This window comes from Monodon monoceros, unplaced genomic scaffold, assembly GCF_005190385.1.
Source record: "Monodon monoceros isolate NGI ecotype Baffin Bay Population unplaced genomic scaffold, NGI_Narwhal_1 Super_Scaffold_10, whole genome shotgun sequence".
In the NCBI taxonomy this organism is placed as follows: Eukaryota; Metazoa; Chordata; class Mammalia; order Artiodactyla; family Monodontidae; genus Monodon; species Monodon monoceros.
Window position 1 is genome coordinate 6,369,324 of NW_021703766.1, and position 19,981 is coordinate 6,389,304.

General features: G+C 43.3%; 1 protein-coding gene across 1 annotated transcript in view; it reads right to left on the minus strand.

Annotated features, from left to right (window-relative positions):
* Positions 1-8,590: 8,590 nt before the first annotated feature.
* The window catches only part of HSD17B2 (hydroxysteroid 17-beta dehydrogenase 2), a 66,681-nt gene continuing 55,290 nt past the window's right edge, over positions 8,591-19,981 (minus strand). Inside the window, exons 4-5 of the mRNA XM_029208021.1 lie at positions 13,774-13,911; positions 8,591-9,035 (exon numbers count right to left, since the gene is read on the minus strand). Coding sequence (XP_029063854.1) covers positions 8,674-9,035; positions 13,774-13,911 — 500 coding nt within the window. The 3' untranslated portion in view covers positions 8,591-8,673. The remainder of the gene's footprint in view (positions 9,036-13,773; positions 13,912-19,981) is intronic.

The window sequence follows — 19,981 nt, forward strand, 5'->3', positions numbered from 1 at the left end:
ATAAACAACTCCCATTTTGTTCAGAGTCAGAACTCAGTTTCCATTGCTTACAACCACAAGTATTTTAATTATCTCCTCCTCATCGCCACAGTGTTTTCAAAGGCCCACTCCCAAAACACAGCCCCACAATTTCATGTGAATGGCTCCAGAAGGATGCACCCTCTACAAAGAGGGACAGAGTGTGCATTTCCCCTTGTGTACCATCCCAAAAGCCCACTCCTCCTCTCGCTGTGTCTAGGACTCTGCCTCACCTGCAGGGACGCAGTAGCATGGGGACCCAGGCAGGCCCTGGATGCCCATCTCTTCTTTTTTGGTTTCTACTGAGAAACAACTTCATAATCCCAAGTCATTAGGTGGCCTCCCGTGGACGGAAGGCTTCAGGCTATAATGTAAGGGGTGAGACTAAGATTTGACCTGGGCATGTTGGGAGAGGAAAGGGAGACTGGTGTTTGAGGGAACACTTTTCCAGGGAAGCTTATAAGAAGAACTGGGGAGACTCTACTAGTCTCTCCCATTTTAAGATCAAAGGAGAACTCTCTCCTCCTCCTGCACAGTGGTTCGTTTTGTTTTGTGTTTTGAATTCTGGTTAATATTGCTCCAAACACGTCACACTCTTGGTAGCAAAGCAGCATGGTGGTATAATATGGGTATTTTGGAATTATTTTTAGAGAGTGTTATGAGCTGAATGCATCCCCTCCAAATTCATATGTTGAAAACCTACCCCACAATGTGACGGTATTAGGAGTGGAACTTTTGGGAGGTAATTAGTTCATGAGGGTAGAGCCCTCATGATGGGATTAGTGCCCTTAGAAGATAAGAAAGGAAAGAGCTTGCTTTTCTCTCTCTCTGCCACATGAAGATGCAAGAAGATGGCCATCTGCAAACCAGGAAGTGGGTCTTCTCCAGACACCGTATCTGCCGGCACATTGATCTTGAACTTGCCACACTCCTGAACTGTGAGAAATAAATGTTTGTTGTTGAAGCCATTTCGTGTATGGTGATTTGTTATAACAGTCAGAACTGACTAAGATGCATAGACTGGGTCTCAAATCTTGGGTCTGTTGTTCAGCAGCTGGGTGACCTTAAGCAAGCTGTTTAACTTCTCTGCATCTTAGGGATTTTCTTCTTCTTCCTCTAATGCAGGTGATAATGCTGATTTCATACAGTTACCATGATAACAGGATGATAATGCAAAGGGTTTAGCTGGTGCCTAGCAGTTAATAAGGGCCCCCAAACATAGGATAATAGTAGTTGGTTTTTTCTTCTTTGTATCTGAGCACATTTGCTGTGGAGATGAGGTTACCTTGGTGTGTCCAAGAAGATGGCCATCTGCAAACCAGGAAGTGGGTCTTCTCCAGACACCATATCTGCTGGCACATTGATCTTGGACTTGCCACACTCCAGAACTGTGAGAAATAAATGTTTGTTGTTGAAGTGTGTCCTTGGTGTGTCCTTTCTAGGTTGAGGCTGGATGGTGGGATGGCTGATGATTGGCTAATGCTTCTTCCTCCCACAAGAGTACAAGGTAGTCTTTCATGGACAAACAATGAAGATCACACCTCCTATTCTTCCTGATAAGAATCTTTACTGCCTTTATTTATTTATTTATTAAGCTAACAATCATTTCTGTCTTCCTATGTGCCAGGAACTCTGTTGAGCAATTTACTTGAATTAACGAATTCCATCCTTACAGCAACCCCATGACGCTGAATTCGATCCTTACAGCAACCCCATGACGCTCGTACTGTTATCATCTCCCTTTTTAGATAAGAAATCAGCTTAGAAGGTTAATTTGCCCAAAGTCACACAGCTAGTATGTAGTAGAACTGAGTTCTTTAAAAATTGTGGTAAAATATACATACCATACGAATTTATCATTTTAACCACTTTTAAGTATGTAACGCAGTGGCATAAAAAGTACATTCACAGTGCTATGCAACTATAACGACTCTCCATCTCTGGCACTTTTTCATCATCCCAAGAGTTGAGCTTTTTAAGTTGAATTTGTGCAACTTGTTCAACTCTTATTCAAGAGTTGAGCTTTTTAAGTTGAATTTGTGCAATTTGTGCAATCTCATATATATATATATATATATATATATATATATGAGATTCACTCAATCAAGGCAAGTCTGGAAGACTAGGTTTGAAAAATAGAATTGATGGGACCAAGTGCCTCCAAAGGGTCAAGAAACAGGAAACGCAACAACTATCATTTGTGGGAGACTGCCATCATCACTCTTCATATCCCTCAGTCGACATTCCATGTCCTAGGAAGGTCATACATTTGTTCACGATGCCCAAGTCCTAGAGGTTAAGATTCTGGGAGAGGCAGGCTTTAGATCTCTGGCTTCCATAGTTGGAGGAAAAGCATTGCTTTCCACCAAGATCTCACACCTGGGGAATGACTTCCAAATAGGAAGGTAAGTGGATGCTGAACCACAGAACGTCCCCCTTACCCCCACTCCTGCCAAAAAATTCCAGCCATTGCAATAGCAATGACACGTATTAATATCAGTAGCCCTTTTAGGATCTTTTCCAGTCCCAGTTTGCCTGAATACCATGAATATTCAAGACGAAAGTGTAACTTTTGTGATCATCAATGAAAATGTCTTGCGCAAACATTTGTCTTACCTAAAAATCATACCCAGTCTAAAAAATAGCATGTTTCCAGTTAAGACCTTCTCTATATGGAATGAGTTCATCTTGGATAGTTAGGAGAGAGAGCACAGGACAAAGTCAAAGAAAGAGGTTACATGATATCCAGCAGTGAATCATTACCTATTATCAAAATAGGAGGAAGAACAGAAAGTAGAGCTAAACAAAATTATCTCTCTGGTAAAATTCCCAGGGCAATTCCCTGGTGGCCAGAACACTCTCACGCGGATGGAATAACCTGAGAAGAACAAATAACTTAGAACAAAAGTCTTGAGTTTCTTTGTTGATCTTCCTGCTTCCCATGGTAAGCTGGGATTCTCACTTTCGTCATCTTCATGTTTTGCAATATGGTAAATAAGTTTTGTGATGATCCAGGACAGGGTGTCTTACCACACTAGACGCACTGTACCTACCACTGTTCTTTTAGCCAAGTGTGATTTCAATAGTCTAGAATTGCCAGTGATCAGCTGAAATCTTTGATTTCCACCATGGGGCTCAGCAAGGATTTTGTGTCACCTTTTTCCAGAGGGACGATGCTCACAGACTTTGGGGATAAAACCCCAAAGGAAATTTTAACAGAAAAGTTGCTTTTCTATGGAAGAGGGCCACTAAACAGTAATATCACCCACCCTAACCTCCTTTATTTTTTTCTTTAGTCTCATCTTTCTTCCTCTCCTAGGATATTGTGGCATTGCCTATTTTCTCCATCAAGCATTATTTTACTTTTCATTCTTCACTGAATCCTTCCGTAAAGTGTATATTTGTCAGAAATTAATTCTGTTGCAAAAGATAGAAACCCAACTCAAAATAGTTTAAAGGAAATGTATCCGCTCACACAATTTGGAAATCAGTCCAAACAGTAGATCAGCAGGTATAGCTAGATCAAGGGACTCAAACTATGTCATCAAACTTTGGTTTTTCCTCATCATTCTGACCCACTTTCCTCTATCCTGGCTTCATTCTCTACCAGGCTCTCCTCTTTGTGGGCTCTAGAGGCTTCAGTTTAACATGGACATTATAATGGAAAAGGATACCCTTTTTCTCCCAGAGCCCATTAGCAATCCTCCCACCATCGGGAGCCACGACTGGTTCTTCTTGGGTCATGTGCCCCCCCGCCCCGAACCAGTCACTGGAGCCAAGGGTATGAGTTGATTGGCCAGCCTGGGTCACATGCCCACCCCTATGATGGGGATGTAGAGTCCGTTGAGTGACAGTCTCACTAAAATCCTCCCCCAAAGGAATGCTGGGCAGGCAAGAGTAAGCAACTTCAGACTACAAACATATCTTCAACCTTTACATTAGTTCCCAAACTCTCTCCCTTCCTTTTGCTTCTTATTTCTTGCTGTGGAATTCTGAGCTGGGTATTAAGCTGAGACTCTGAAACACCCACCTGGTCCTGCCATGGACACCACTACACGTGAGATCCCAGAGGGAAATATTGGCTTATAAGATAAATCAGTAGAGAAACATTATTTGGAGCCACTCCAGAGCAGGTGTTCAGGGGTCCTAGGTCCCTGAGTGGACGACTATGTGTGAGTTGGACTGGGAAATTTTACTAGGCAGGAGATACCAGCACCTCGTCAGAGCTGTTTGCATGGAATTACTCTTCCTCAGAATTACACCATCCAGAATGGCATTCCAAAACATGGTCTTTATCACCAGTATAATGAAACTGATGAAATTTAATGTTCCATTCAATAGTAAAGTTTATTTGTAGGCCTTTATCAGCTCCCTATGTAATAAAAGAAATCATATTTTCCCTGGATGCTTTTTTCTAATTCCTTCCTCTTATCCTGGGTTGTGAGGATGGCCCACTTGCCTCTGCCAGCATTGGGAAAATACAGAAAGGGAAGAGATAAAGGGGAGTGGGTGAGGGTTTGCATGCAATTTGCATGTGATGCTGTGTGGCCAGGTATTAAATGTACCTTGTATCCTGCCCTTGAGCAGAAAGCAGGACTGGGGAAGATAAAATACTTTTTGCCAGGAGTCCTGTTGTTGAATTACCTGTTCATCATGCCTTCCGCCAAGAATACGACGAATTGTGGATATATTGGGGGCTTCCCTCTGCCATTAGCTCTTACTGGTTTCTTACAGTAAACCAGGGACATCATTTACTGTGCAGACATGGTCAGGGCCTGGATTTCATATGTAATACTTGTCTCTTGTTTTCTGAGAACCTATAGGTATTGTGCTAAAACTGAAATATATTTTAAAGCTTATTAATACTTTCAGGTAACTTAGTCTCTTCTGGTTTAAAACAGGGTCTTCCAGATGAATGTGCAGTGGAATTCAAGATCCCCTCCCCTGCCATCTCTTCTTCTTTTCCTTGCCCTAATCCTAAGAATCTGGGTTCGTAGGAGCTGGTGTATTTTCCTGGCACCAGGAAAGCAGCGTTGTCTCATCTTCATTGGTCTCTGGTTGCATTTCTCATCCTCGCTTTAGCCCCTAGCTCAAGTGGCCTCTGCTACAGTATTCCCCTGAACCACCCCACAGGTGCACTGGGTCTTCATTCTGGAGCTCTTCGCTACTCTCTCCAGTAGTACTCTCTTCACTACTCTCTCTCTCTATCAAGGTAACCCGAAGGTAGTGTGGAAGCACTCCTATGGGAAACCAGCTAGTAGCTTCTCTGATCCAGGATTCTCAGAACCCCCTGGGTCTGTATTCAGCACCTTCTCCCCATGCCTCACAGTGATTTCAACCCCTGGGAGGCTGCGGAACAGAAAGTAGACCCTGTTTGATGTCTCCAGCTCTCTCCCACTGTCCTCAAAGAGATTCCCTCTCCTTCTGTGACCTGACCACAAATCCCGCAGCTTGCTTACGCTATGGCTTAGAGCAATGGTTCTCAAACTCGGGTGTGCATCTCCTGGAGGGCTCATTACAACACAAGTTGCTGGGCCCACCCCCAGAATTTCTGATTTAGTAGGTATGGTCGGTAGAATAATGGTCTGATGTATGGCTAATGATAATGGCAAAAGAATTCCTGGAGCCTGTGAATATGTGACCCTCACATGGCAAAAGGGACCTTGCAGACATGATTAAGTTAAGGATCTTGAGATGGGAGATGATCCTGGATTACCTGGATGATCCTGTCCAATGTCATCACAAGTTCCTTAAAACAGTGAGTCAGGAGGGTAAGAGTCAAAGGAGATGAGATGAAGGAGGCAGAGGTCAGAGTGATGCAGCCACAAGCAAAGAAATACAGAAGACCTTTGGAAGCTGGAAAAGGCAGAAAATGAATCTCCCCTTGAGCCTCCAGAAGGAACACAGCTCTGCTGACTTTACCCTTTTAGGACCCGTTTCAGAATTCTGACCTCCAGAACTGTAAAATAATAAATGTCTGTTGTCTTAAGCTGCTAAGTTTTTTTGTGATTTGTTACAGCAGCCGTAGGAACCTAAAGTACGATTGGGTTGGCTCCTGAGAACCTGCATTTCTACTAGGTTCTCTGGAAATTAATAAAGAGAAACCTCATTTTAAATGGAGTCAGGAGGCCAGAAGGGGGTGCTCTCATGCCCGACCACTAGAGGAATTGCAGACCCATCAGAAAGAGAGGTACTTTGCATCTCCAATAGGAAGAAGGTTATTACTTTATTACCCAGCAGGAGGAAGAACTCCTTGCTGGGCAACATTCCAGCTAATGAGAGACTGTCACAGCTCAGCCAATGAAAAGCCACTACACTTTGAACTCCCAGTTTCCTCCAATGGACTCTGTTTATAACAGCTCCTCCCAACTCCGCCTTCTCCTCTATAAAATACCTCTCTGTTCTCTAGACTTGCCTGTGGTTTGCCATAGATTGCCTGTCCCAAGTTGCAATTCTGTGCTGTTTCGAATAAACTCATTTTGCTGGTAAAATAATAACTGGCTGTTTTATTATTTTAGGTCAACTGTTCTCAGGTGACGCTGACGCTGCAGGTCCAAGGACCGCACTCTGAGAACCACTGGGTTAGAGTGAAGCACGCAACCCTCAGTCCTCCAAACCTTGGGCAGCAGGTTGTATAAAAACTTTGTTCTCTCAACATCCAAATCATGCAGATGGAAGCCTTGGGCTTCGTAACTCTTATCTACAAAAAGTGCCTATTTTGGAAATCAACACTTAACACTTGATTTTTTTTTCTTTTTTTTTTTCTGTTCTACCCTAAAACAATGGTGTAGAACCAATGGACAGTCAGCATGACCAGCCATTAAAAATGTATCATAGGGCTTCCCTGGTGGCACAGTGGTTGAGAGTCCGCCTGCCGATGCAGGGGACGCGGGTTCCTGCCCCGGTCCGGGAAGATCCCACGTGCCGCGGAGCGGCTGGGCCCGTGAGCCATGGCCGCTGAGCCTGCGCGTCCGGAGCCTGTGCTCCGCAATGGGAGAGGCCTCAGCGGTGAGAGGCCCACGTACCGCAGGAGAAAAAAAAAAAAAGTATCAGTATTTTATAACTATTTATCTCACTATATCTTTTTTTATTATTTTCTTTGGGGTAAAATCACAGAGCATTGTCAGTTTATCTACTGTCAGTTTATCTACCCAAACCTCCATGGGGTTGGAAAATGGAAAACCTGCACATTCTAGAAAGGATATGGGACACAGGGAGGTTTGCAATGAGCAAGATATCTGGACCTCTGCTTCCCTCATGTCAAGCTGGGTTTTTTTCTGGTTACTTTCATGGCCTCTCTGTTCACCAGCTCCTCCCCTTTTGCCTCTACCAGGTGAACTTGGCTACACCTCCCTTAGTATCTGACGTTGCTCCTTTCAGCTGGCTTTCTCCAAGTGATAATGCTGCCTTTTCCATCCTGGATGCTCAGATGGAGGCCACAGGGATGGTTACTATGGACACCAAACCCAGACAGTCACATGCCCCATGTCTGCCAAAAGACCTCAGGGGCACTGCTTGAGATGGGAGACCTCATCCTATTATCCCCAGGGCTCCTGGTAGAGGAAGGGAGAAGAGGGGCATGGAGCGCTGGTTACATACAATGAATCCAATACCTTGGAAGCAGTAGTTACAAGAGGATATCAATGTACAGTGAGAAAGACTTGATTTGACTGTGGTCCTTACCATTTCCTCCTCCTTTCCTCCCTTTCCTCTCTCTTTTCCCTCTTCATCTCTCTTTCTCTTCTGCCTCTCCTGGCAAGCAGTGGAGTCCAACCTGGATTTCAATTCTAGCTCTGCCTTTTGTTGGCTGTGTGACAACGAACTAGGAACTTAACTTCTCTGATCCTTAATTCCCTTACCTATGAAGTAGGGGTGAAGATTCCTACCTCCATTCTCAAATGAGAACTAGATGAGAGAATATCTGAAATGTATTCAGTGTAAACACCCAATTAATGCTCTCCATGGTGATCATTTCCACCCTGCAGTAAGTCCTACTGAAACCTCACAACCCAGACTGAGACTCAAACCCGCTGTCTTTTAACTGAAATCGCACACCTGGTCTCACGACTTAATGAAGCTCAGGTTCTTTATGTCTCATCACAGAAGGAATTCAGTGAGAGACAAAGTGATAGGTAAGAAGTAGATCTACTGAGAGAGATACACACCCCATAGACAGAATTTGGTCCATCTCAAAAGGCTTGAGAGCACCCCAAAATATGGGGTGGTTAGTTTTTATGGGCTGGGTGATTTCATAGGCTAACGAGTGGGAGGATTATTCCAACTATTTCAGGGAAGGGGTGGGGATTTCCAGGAATTGGGCCACCGCCCAGTTTTTGGCTTTTTATGGTCTGCCTCAGAACTATTATGGCGCCAATGGGTGTGTCATTTAGCTTATAATGTGCGTATAATGAGGCTGAAGGTCTACTGGAAGTTCAATCTTCTGCCATCTTGGGCCTAGTCGGTTCTAACCAGTTTTATGTCATATGCTCAATGTCTATGTCATTCTTTTCAAGTTTGTGCCCTGCCCTCTTCCCTGCTGTCTCACTATTCAATCAACAGAGTTCACAGGGGCTGCAAGGTAGGAAACCACAGCTTTAATGGGAAGCTCGAGATTCCCTTTCATTCCAAGACTCTTAACATTTCCCACTGATTTGCCTACATGGCCTCATTCTTCCAGTTAGGCATGCTTAACGCTCTGGGCATGCTCTTTCTATGGCTGTTCATTTTTTTGCTAAAATAATCAAATATGCCAGTAGGGCTAAAGGAAACAAAACAGAGCCACAGATAAGACATTTTCCCGGGTGCATAAAATGCAAAGGGGCTCTTAGCAGAGATGGCATGCTGGACGTCCAAGAGGACTGGGGAGACGTCCATTACAGAGTAGGTTTGCATGAACATGAGAAAATTGCGTTCCCTAAGGATATAGTCCTGGCCGTAGTCCTCTTGCACGTCAGGGGTGAGGTGGTCCAGGATGTTTTTCTCCAGCTTGTCCCACATGTCACTCGTGCCTGCGATGTCTGAGGTGCAAGAAAAAGAGAGGCTCAGATGCTGGGAAGGCTAAAACAGGCATGTCCTACCCCTAATTGGGAAGAAGGCCCTTGTGAATTGGCCTCTGTTGGGAAGGATATTCCCAAATGCCTTTTAAAGTATGTGCTTTATAATGGCAATTCTATTCTTTTAAACATATATACAGAACAGTGCACAGATGAATAGGTTTCCACAAACTGAATAGCTCATGTAACCAGCAACCAGACCAAGAAAAGGACAAACCAGCCTCGGCCACCTTTCCAGGAGCCACTGTCAGATGAACAGAGTAGAGTAGCTTTGCCTGACTTTAGACATATGAATACATGGATGCATGTATTGTGTAGTCAGTAGCTTTCCATTCTGTAAATATGCCATAAATTATTTATCTATTATACTATGATGGGCGTTTGGGTTGTTTTCAAGTTGAGGCTTTTACGAATAGTGCTGCCACAAACATTCTAGTACATATCTTTTCATGACTATTATATACAATATAAAATATAATGTATATAATATATATTATCTACACAATATGTATATACCTACATATATATGTACACATATAATTTTTTAAAATATAGCAGTAACGCCTGCTTCTGTGTATAAAATTAAATATATAATGTTGGGAGTTCCCTGGTGGCCTAGTGGTTGGTATTCTGGGTTTCCACTGCCGTGGCCTGGGTTCAATCCCTGGTCAGGGAAGTTCCTGCAAGCCACGCGGCCAAAAAAAAAAAAAAAAAGGTTAAAAAAATATGTAATGTTGAGTATCATGCTATCTATTTTTTTTAAAGTCTTTCTTGAATTTGTTACAGTGTTGCTTATATTTTATGTTTTTGGTTTTTTGGCCCCAAGGCATGTGGGATCCTAACTCCCTGACCAGGGATCGAACCCATACCCCACCCCTCCCATCCCCCCCAACCCCGCTCCAGCACTGGAAGGCGAAGTCTTAACCACTGGACCACCAGGGAAGTCCCTCATGTTATCTATTTAACAAATATAATTTTAATTTCATTTTAAATAATACATTAAATTTTAACATAAATTATATGTGATTAAATATATAACCATATATTTAATATAGAAGTAAATTCTTGCTTATTATATAAAATCTAATAGTATCTATATAGTTACTTTAAAATATAGTAGCAATGGCTGCTCATTATATAAATAATGAATAATAAGGAGATGCATATGTTTTAAAAATTAATCTCCTCTGAGGAAACTTACAGTATTGTGTGTCATTCTACACTCCCTTCTTGCTCGTACAAACATATAGATATGTTTGGCTTTGGCTTAATTTTATTTTACCAGAAACAAACAAAACACAAAAAGGATCATACTATACGTATTTTCCAGGAATTTGCTTTTTTGTTTGTTTGTGGGTTTTGATTTTTGTTTGTTTGCTAAGTAATGAATCACAGACGCCTCCTGGTCAATGGCTATAGTTTGAAACCAAAGCAGCAGAAGTTTCCATTGAGCAGCTTTTAGTCACCATTTCTCTATCAAAGGACTTGCCAGTCGTTCCTAGGTTTCACCATTTCAGGGAACGCTGCCGTCACCAGCTTTGCACAATGTATCCTTTTGTTTTTCGGCATTCACTTCTTTAGGCTACAGTCCCCAAAGGGTGGCTGTCTGGTCAAAAAACACATTCATTTTGAATTTTAACAGCTAGTGCCAGATTACTTTCCAGAAAGGTTGCAGCAACCCACACTCCCTCCCACAAAGTGTGTGATTGCTCAGGGATTGCTGTGGGGATGAATCTTTGCTAGCTTGGGTGACTCCTGGATACCAGGACTGCAGGGGAGCCTCACTATGAAATGTAAGCCAGTGAAATCCAATTATACTCATGGAAACGCAAACGGAGTTTCAATTGCTCATTTCTCTTCATGAAGGCACGACCATACTCAAAGAAATGATTACCCTGACAGTTACTACTCCAGAGGCTTCTGCATCTTAAAAAACATGTTCGCATGAACTATTGTTCCTCCAGCTACTTCTGCCCCAGTCTCTACTCTCACAGGGGATTCCTTTTCCTCTCCACTTCCTCCCTCTTTAAACACTTCATGGACTTTCAAATCACTCTTGTGCCTACCCTGTCCAAAATCCCCAAAACTCTCTTTATTGATGACAAAGCCACCACCCTTTTGTTAACCTTCATCTGCCACTTTTTTTTTTTTTTTTCTGTGGTACGCAGGCCTCTCACCGTTGTGGCCTCTCCCATTGTGAAGCACAGGCTCCGGACACGCAGGCTCAGCGGCCATGGCTCACGGGCCCAGCCACTCCGCGGCATGTGGGATCCTCCCCGACCGGGGCATGAACCCGCGCCCCCTGCATCGGCAGGCAGACTCTCAACCACTGCGCCACCAGGGAAGCCCCATCTGCCACTTTTGATACACACTTGCCCATCCCCTGCCACTTTGGGGCTACACACAATAAAACTGGTAACATGACGTGGATCCAAATCCCATCTCTGCCTCATATCAGCACTGTGGCTTGAGAAATTCCTTAACTTCTCTGAGCCTTGGTTTTCTACCCATAAGATGGGAATATTATGATGCCTACCTCATAGGTGAGGATTAAGTGAGATTGTACACATAAAGTCTTAAAATCTGCGAAGCGTGCAATATGCTTGAGCTAGTTTTTATTGCAGGGTACCTAAAAAATCTGATATGTTTCCCTGAATGTCTTCAGGAGCTCTTTGTGTCCCTAAAGATTCCTTTCCTCATCCCCCACTTCAAATGTCATTCTCCAAACTTAAGTCCTCAGCCCTCCACTGTCTGGCCTCTTGCCTTTAGAGAGACCATCAAATAACAGCTTTAAACTGAGGACATCCTGATATAAAAGAAAGAACCAGGCTCTGCACCTAGGGATCTGGTTTCAAATTCCCCACCATCGTGGTGTCACAGATGTCCATGCTGAGCTATATATTACCCATCCTACTTCAGTGTCCTCACCTGGTGAATGATGTCAATTAAACCTACTCCCCAGGGCTGTGATGCAGATTAAGACATATATGGAAAGGATGGGAGTAAAACTGGAATGATAATTAAGGAAACAATATGGAATTATCCAATAAAGTTGAAGATAATTAAAATCTATGATCCAGTCATCCCATTCCTGGGTATGTGTCATAGGAAAAATCACACACACATACGCCACAGTAGGTGTGCCAGAAGGTCCACAGCTGAATTGTTCACAGTTGTCCAAAAGTGACCCAAATATCCCATCGATAGTAGAAAAATTGTGGCATATTCACAGAATACTAGCAATGAAAATGAATGAACTACAGCTACACACAATATAAATGAATTGTGAAAGCATAATGTTTGGTGAAAGAAGCCAGACGCAAAAAAAATACATACACATTGATTCCATTTAAAGTTCAAAAACCAGTAAAGCCAAACTATTGTTTGGGGATGCCTGTATGCATGGAACATTGTCAAGAACAGCAAATAAACGAATGTTACAAAAAGTATGACAGGTTACCTGCTGCAGGGAGGAGAGGGCTAAAACTGGAGAGGACCATGTGAGGGCTTCTGAGAGCTGGCAATGTTTTATTTTTTGATCTTGATGTTAAGTACATGAATTTTTATAATATTGATAATTTATTAAACTATGTGTGTATATGATATATTTCTCAATTAAAAAAATAAGATCAACAATATCAGGAAAGAATGTACGGAAAATGGCTAGTGCCTGATAAGAACAGCTGCCCAAAATGCTAGCTATGACAATTTCAGCGAGCCCTTGAAACTGTAACTTAACTGCAGGGTTGCTCTCCGGTCCAAAGGGAATCTTGCATCTGTGTGTTGGAAGTTTTCGTTGGCTGTGTCACCAAACTCTCAATCCTCCTGCCAGGTTCAAATTCAAATTCATCATTCTCCCCTTCCACTAGCTGTCAGGCAGCTTTCTGTGCTCTGTCTCTCAGGCTGCCATATTCGGCATCATCTTGGACCCACCCTCCTTCTCCATCAACTCCCCTCAACTCTCCCACCTGCCCAGGGAGTCCCCAAGTTGGAAACTCCTCTCAAGACTTCACCTTCCCTCCATTCCTGCTGCCCTGGTCCCGCCTCTCAACCTGAGTGGCCCAGGTCTCGTTCCCTCGGTTTCCTTCCCAGATGAGCCCGTTCACCGAGTCTTCGTGCTCCTCCTGGACAGCTCTGGGAGATCCTGGCTGCTAAATGCTTCAAGACAAAGTTCTGCTTTTCTTTTAGATTTTTATCTGGTGCATTTGGGTTAATATTCAGACCTCTAGGGTTTGTTCTTTAGTGTGTTAGGCATCCCTCCCAGTGTGTGGCCTTTTATTAGATATGCTCTTTTACACCTTCATTTAGATCACCGATTACATGGTTGATGACCCAGAACTAAGAACTGAGCCATGGGGGTCGTCTACATCTGCTCAGAGTCCAGAAATTCAGGGAGCGGAGAGGAGAGGATGGCCATCTCCTCCCGGGGTAGAAGGATGTGGGTCATGTCCTTCAGAGGGGAGGAGGTTGTGTTTGAAAAATATATAACATCAAAACTTAATTCCTTGGTGAAAGGCGGCAGGAGAGCAACCGTACACTGCAAAACCTGGCACCTGCCCCTCTATACTTAGAAGAAGGCCACCCATCCCAACCCCTCTTTGGTCCACCACTGAGGGGTTTGGCTTGAACTCTGTCAAAACAAAGGACCTTCAGCATCCCTTCCAGAATGAATATTGCAGGGCTCTTGGCCTCAGACACCTACTTGTTCGGAAGCCTCCAGGCTGGATGACAGAGACTTTAACTCCCCATTTGGAGAGCTCTTGTCTCATGACTGCTGAAAACATGGTCAGAGCTGCCTTGGATGAGCTATAGGCTGCCAACTTCTCCATTGGAACCCCTCCTATGGGAACAATGGGAGAAAAAAAAATCAGGTCTGATGTTTTCATTTGTTCATCCACTAAGTATTTAGATGGCACCTATGTCATGCCAGGAACTGGTATCAGTGGTGACTAAGGCAGAGGAAGGAAGACAGACGCCCTCTGTATGCAGGTGAATGCATATTCTTGGTCACATCATTGTCTGGCTTCCTTTGCTTTTGCTTTTGCTTCCCATGTCGGCTTCATCACAGCTGGTCCAATGGCAAACCAACCATAAGGCTCAATCTCTCCCAGCTTCTAAGCTAAATGTGGTTTAGGTGGGATAAAGAGCATCTGCCCCAGCCTCTGACCTTCCAGTTTGGCCAACCTACATTCTGAGATTCTGGGTAGACATATCTTTGGGGAAGTGGGGACAGAGTGGGCACTGTTCTCTCCATTATAGAACTTGTAGTTGAACAAATTGGGTTTAATACTTGTTGCAACGAGGAGTAACTCAGGCCATAGGGAACCGTGGGGCATCCCTGTAGGAGGGTATGAGCAGTCAGAATGGCTGTCATCAAAAGTCTATAAGTAATAAATGCTGGAGAGAGTGTGGCAAAAAGGGAACCCTATTACACTGTTGATGGGAATGTAAATTGGTGCAGCCACTATAGAAAACAGTATGGAGATTACTTTAAAAACTAAAAATAGAGCTACCATATGATCCAGGTATCCCACTCCTGCATATGTATCCAGAAAAGATGAAAATTCTACTTTGAAAAGATACATCATACACCCCAATGTTCATAGTAGCACTATTTACAATAGCCAAGACATGGAAACAACCCAAGTGCCCATCAACAGAGAGTTGGCTTAAGAAGCTGTGGTATATACATATACCATATATATGAAATGGAACAGTACTCAGCCATAAAAAGTAATGAAATATTGCCATTTGCAGCAGTATGGATGGACCTGAGACTATTAGTGAAGTAAGTCAGACAAAGACAAAATTATATGATATCACTTATATGTGGGATCTAAAAAATACTACAAATGAATCGATATACAAAACAGAAACAGACTGACAGACATAGAAAACAAACATGGTTATCAAAGGGGAAAGCGGGGGGAGAATAAATTAGAAGTATGGGATTAACAGTTACAAGCTACTATACATAAACTAGATAAGCAACAAGGGTTTATTGTATAGCACAGAGAACTATATTCAATATCTTGTAATAACCTACAATGAAAAATAATCTGAAATATATATATGAATTACTTTGATGTATACCTGAAACTAACACAATATTGTAAATCAACTAAACTTTAAAAAAAAAAACTCAGTAGAAAAATTAGATGGTAGTTCAAACACAGTTGAGAATTTGTTACCTAAAAGCTAGATCTGAGGAAATCACTAGGGAGACAGAGAAAGTGGAAAATAGGAAAGAGAGGTATGGTAGGCAGAATAATGGTCCCTCAAAGATGTCCAGAGATGTCTCTGGAACCTATGAATATGTTAGATTATATGGAAAAGGGGGGACTGAGGTTGCTAATCAACCTTGATCATGAGCTTAGCCTGGATTATCCAGGTGGGCCCAATGTAATCACAAGGGTCCTTATAAGTGAAAGAGAGGAGAGAAGGGCATTGGAATGAGAGAGATGGCCCGATGTTGCTGCTTTAAAAACAGAGAAATGGGGCCATGAACCAAAAATGCAGGCAGCCTCTAGAACCTAGAAAAGACAAGGAAATGGATTTGCTCGTAGAGCCTCCAGAAGGAATTCAGCCCTGCCAAAACGTTGGTTTTAGCCCAATGAGACTCATTTCAGACTTCTGGCCTGTAGAACTGTAAAATAATAAATTGGGGGTTAAAAAAAAGAGGGTGTGAGAAAGGACTTATTCTAGGAGGGCTGGCTAGGGCTGGGGGCAGATGCTCTTTATTCCACTTGAATCACATTTCTTTTAGAAGCTGAGAGAGATTGAGCCTTAAACTGCGTCTCTCATTGGACCAGCTGTGAGGGATGAGCTATGGAAGGCAGAAACAAAGGAAGCCAGAAAAGTGGTGTGACCTTACTTGGAATAAGGTTCTCTGCAGATGTAATTAAGGTACAAATCTCAAGATGAGACCATCCTGGATTAGGATGGGTCCTAAATCCAATGATGGCTGTCCTTGTAAGAGACAGAGAAAGAGAAGACACAGAGAAACGAAGGAGCAGACCATGTCAAGATGGAGACAGATTTGAGTGACGCTGCCACAGACCTAGGAATGCCTGGGACTACAGATGCTGGGACAGGCAAGGAGGCATTCTCCCTTACAGCCTTCAGAGGGAGGTGGCCCTGCCAGCACTTTGATTTCAGAACTTCTGGCCACCAGAACTGTGACAGTATAGATTCCTGTCGTTTTAAGCCACTAATTTGTTACGGCGGCCCTAGGAAATGAATACGGGTGTGTTCCTGGTGTTCTTTCACTGGAAGACACGAGATTATGAAGGGGTTCAGAGCACCCAGGAGACCTCATGGGGAACCCAGGATGACTGAGCCCATGACATTAAGGGTCCCAGGTTTGGCAAAGATTTCCCTGGTCAAAGAAGCATCCACTGGCTGAATTGATGAATAAACTGTGATACAGCCGTACAATGGAATACAACTCAGTCACTAGAAGGAATGAACTTGATACACACAACAGCATGGATGAGTCTCAAAATAATTATGGTGAAAGAAAGAGCTGGACAAGAAAACAGTATGTATTGTATGATTCAATTTATTTATAATTCTAGAAAATGCAAACAAATCTATAGTGATAGAATGGATCAGTGGTTACCTGCTGGGGGGCCAGGGTATGGGTTAGAATGGGGGACAAGGAAGTCTGGGGAATGAAGGTCATGTTCACTATCTTGATTGTGGTGATGGATTCCTAGATACATATCTATGGACCTTGAGGGCATTATGCTAAGTAAAGTAAGTCAGACGGAGAAAGACAAATACCATGGGATCTCCCTTATATGTGGAATCTTTAAAAAAAAAAAAACTACAAAAAACGCTAATTCATGGATACAGAGAACAGACTGGTGATTACCAGAGGTGAGGGGTGGGGTGCTGGGGAAATGCATGAAGGAGGTCAAAAGGTACAAACGTCCAGTTATAACAAATACATTCTGGGAATGTAATGTGCAACATACTGACTATAGTTAACAGTACTGTGTTGTATATTTGAAAGCTGTTAACAGTAAATTTTTTTTTATAAATTTACTTATTTTTTTATTTTTGACTGTGTTGGGTCTTTGTTGCTGCACGTGGGCTTTCTCTAGTTGTGGTGAGCGGGGGCTACTCTTTATTGTGGTGTGCGGGCTTCTCATTGCGGTGGCTTCTCTCGCTGAGGAGCACGGGCTCTAGGTGCACGGGCTTCAGTAGCTGTGGCTCGCGGGCTCTAGCGCCAGGCTCAGTAGTTGTGGCGCACGGGCTTAGTTGCTCCGTGGCATGTGGGATCTTCCCAGACCAGGGCTCGGACCCCGTGTCCCCTGCATTGGCAGGCGGATTCTTAACCACTGCGCCACCAGGGAAGTCCAAGATAGTAAATCTTAAAAGCTCTTATCCCAAGAAAAAAAATTGTAACTGTGAGGTGATGGATGTTAACTAACCTTATTGTGGTAATCATTTCGCAACGTATACATATAGCAAATCATGCGGTACACCTGAAACTAATACAATGTTATATGCCAATTATAGCCCAATAAAACTGGGGGAAGGGAATATAGGCATTGAAGTAGAGATACCTAGAATAGCTAATGTCAATTATCATCATTATTCTTACATGATTATTAAAGCTTTGGTCTGGGACTTCCCTGGCGGTCCAATACAGTGGGCGCGGGTTTCATCCCTGGTGGGGGAACTAAGATCTCACATGCCGCGTGCGGTGTGGCCAAAATGAAAAAAAAAAAAAAGCTTTGGTCTGGCTCACATAACTTCCTTTTGAGAAAAACTCATCCTTACCTCCCTGTCTTTGTAGGAAGGCTGTCAGTCAACAGTTCTGTCCTCATTCAGAGAGGCAGCCTGACCGATCATAATACCCCATCCCCTGGACCTGGAGATTGGTTTGGGGCTGGGCACGTGACCTCAGCTGAGCCAGAGTCCTGATCTAGATCATGGAAGGGAGATGCTTTTATGGTTTATTCCTGACTACTTAAGTGTGATAATGGTGCAACACCGGCACTCCCAGGGGCCATTTCTGCCCCCACACAGGAGAAGGGAAGCAAAGGGAAGCAGAGGAGCGAGAAGGGAGTTCAGAAAGCTGGAGGTAGGGGTTGAGGACGGAAACGGGGAGTGGAGGTGGGGGAGAGTCACGATGACTCGAAACTTGGTTCCAAACAGTCGATGAGCTAATCAACTCCTTCTCCCTTCTTTAAGTCAGTCTGAGGTTTGGCCCTGTCACTTAAAAGGAAGAGTCCTGAGGCTTAACTGCTGAAATTTCAGTATAGTATCTGCCATCAAACATTCAGCTCTGTTCCCATCTTGTCACGTATAACTAGCTGATGCTTGTTTAAGTGATCTTTAGTTTCACCAAATCTTAGTTCAAAATCCAATTCCTTCCTTTGACTGGGGAGAAGGGCCAAAGAAGTTGCAGCAACTTGTTCAAAGTTTCAACCCAGTCTGTGCGGTTAGACTATGCTCATTTCTCCACGGTTTTTAGAGGTGAGGTGAGCTTGGCCAGTTGGAAGGAAGGTTAGCAGAGGGCAGCAGGTAAAGAGCCAGCTTCTGGAGCCAACACTGCCTGTGTTCAAATCCCAGCTCTGCCATTGATTAGGAAAGGCAGTTAAAGTTAGAAAACCAGTTTATGTTTATGTGCCTGTCTTTTAATCTGTAAATTAAGAATAATGATAATACATGTATCACAGGGTTGTTGTGAAAGTTAAGTGAATTAATATATTAAAACAGTGTTTGGCACAAAGTAAGCTCCCTATTAGACCTTCCTATTATTTGCCAAGGCACTGGGATTTTTAAAGGCTCCCCCAGGTGATTCCAACGGGCAGATAGGGTTGTTAAACACTTCGAGAGAACATCTATGATTTTTTTCCATTTATTTCTGTCCTCTGGACATGTAAATATTAATACAGCTTGGGCTCTGGAAAAACTGAGATCTCTGTTTTGGTTGTGGAAGTTGTGATCTCAGAAGTTGGATAGTAACCTGGCAGTGCTGTTTGATCCTTGATCCAAGTCTCACAGATGTGGGGCATAAGGTATGTTGTGTTTCAAGAGACTGAAATTAAAAGAGACTTTCTAGTGCTATGCTGGAAGAAAGATTTTCTGCTTATATGTTTGGTTTTGCTTGTTTGTTTTTGAGCTACATATGCCTTGGTCAAAATATATTTCCTTTAAATTATGTTGAGCGAAAGCCGGTTTCAAAAGGTTGCATACTGTATGATTCCATTTATATAATATTCTTGAAAGAAACTTACAGAGATGGAGAACAGATTCGTGGTTGCCAGGAGTTGGGGATGGGGTGAGTGTGTGGATGTGGCCATAAAAGGGGTATCTCAGGATCGTTATGGTGCTGGAACCATTCTGTATTTGATTGTGTTCATAGTTACAGGAAGCTATACATAGGATAAAACTGCACAGACCTATAAACACACACACATAAATGGGTGCAGATATAACTGGTGAAATCTGAATAAGTTCTGTGCATGGTACCAATGGCTTTGACATTGTACTGTAGTTATGTAAAATGTTATCATTAGGGGAGTCTGGATGAAGGGCGAACAGGACTTCCCTGTACATTTCCTTGCAGCTTCCTGTGAGTCTATAATTATTTCCAAATAAAAAATTTAAAAATGCATACTCCCTTTAAGACACGCTTAGGTGGCTTCCCTAGTGGTGCAGTGGTTAAGAATCCACCTGCCAACGCAGGGGACATGGGTTCGAGCCCTGGTCCAGGAAGATCCCACATGCCGCGGAGTGACTGAGCCCGTGAGCCACAACTACTGAGCCCGTGAGCCACAACTACTAAGCCCACGCACCTAGAGCCCGTGCTCCGCAACAGGAGAAGCCACCGCAATGAGAAGCCTACGCACTGCAACGAAGAGTCGCCCCCACTCGCCGCAACTAGAGAAAGC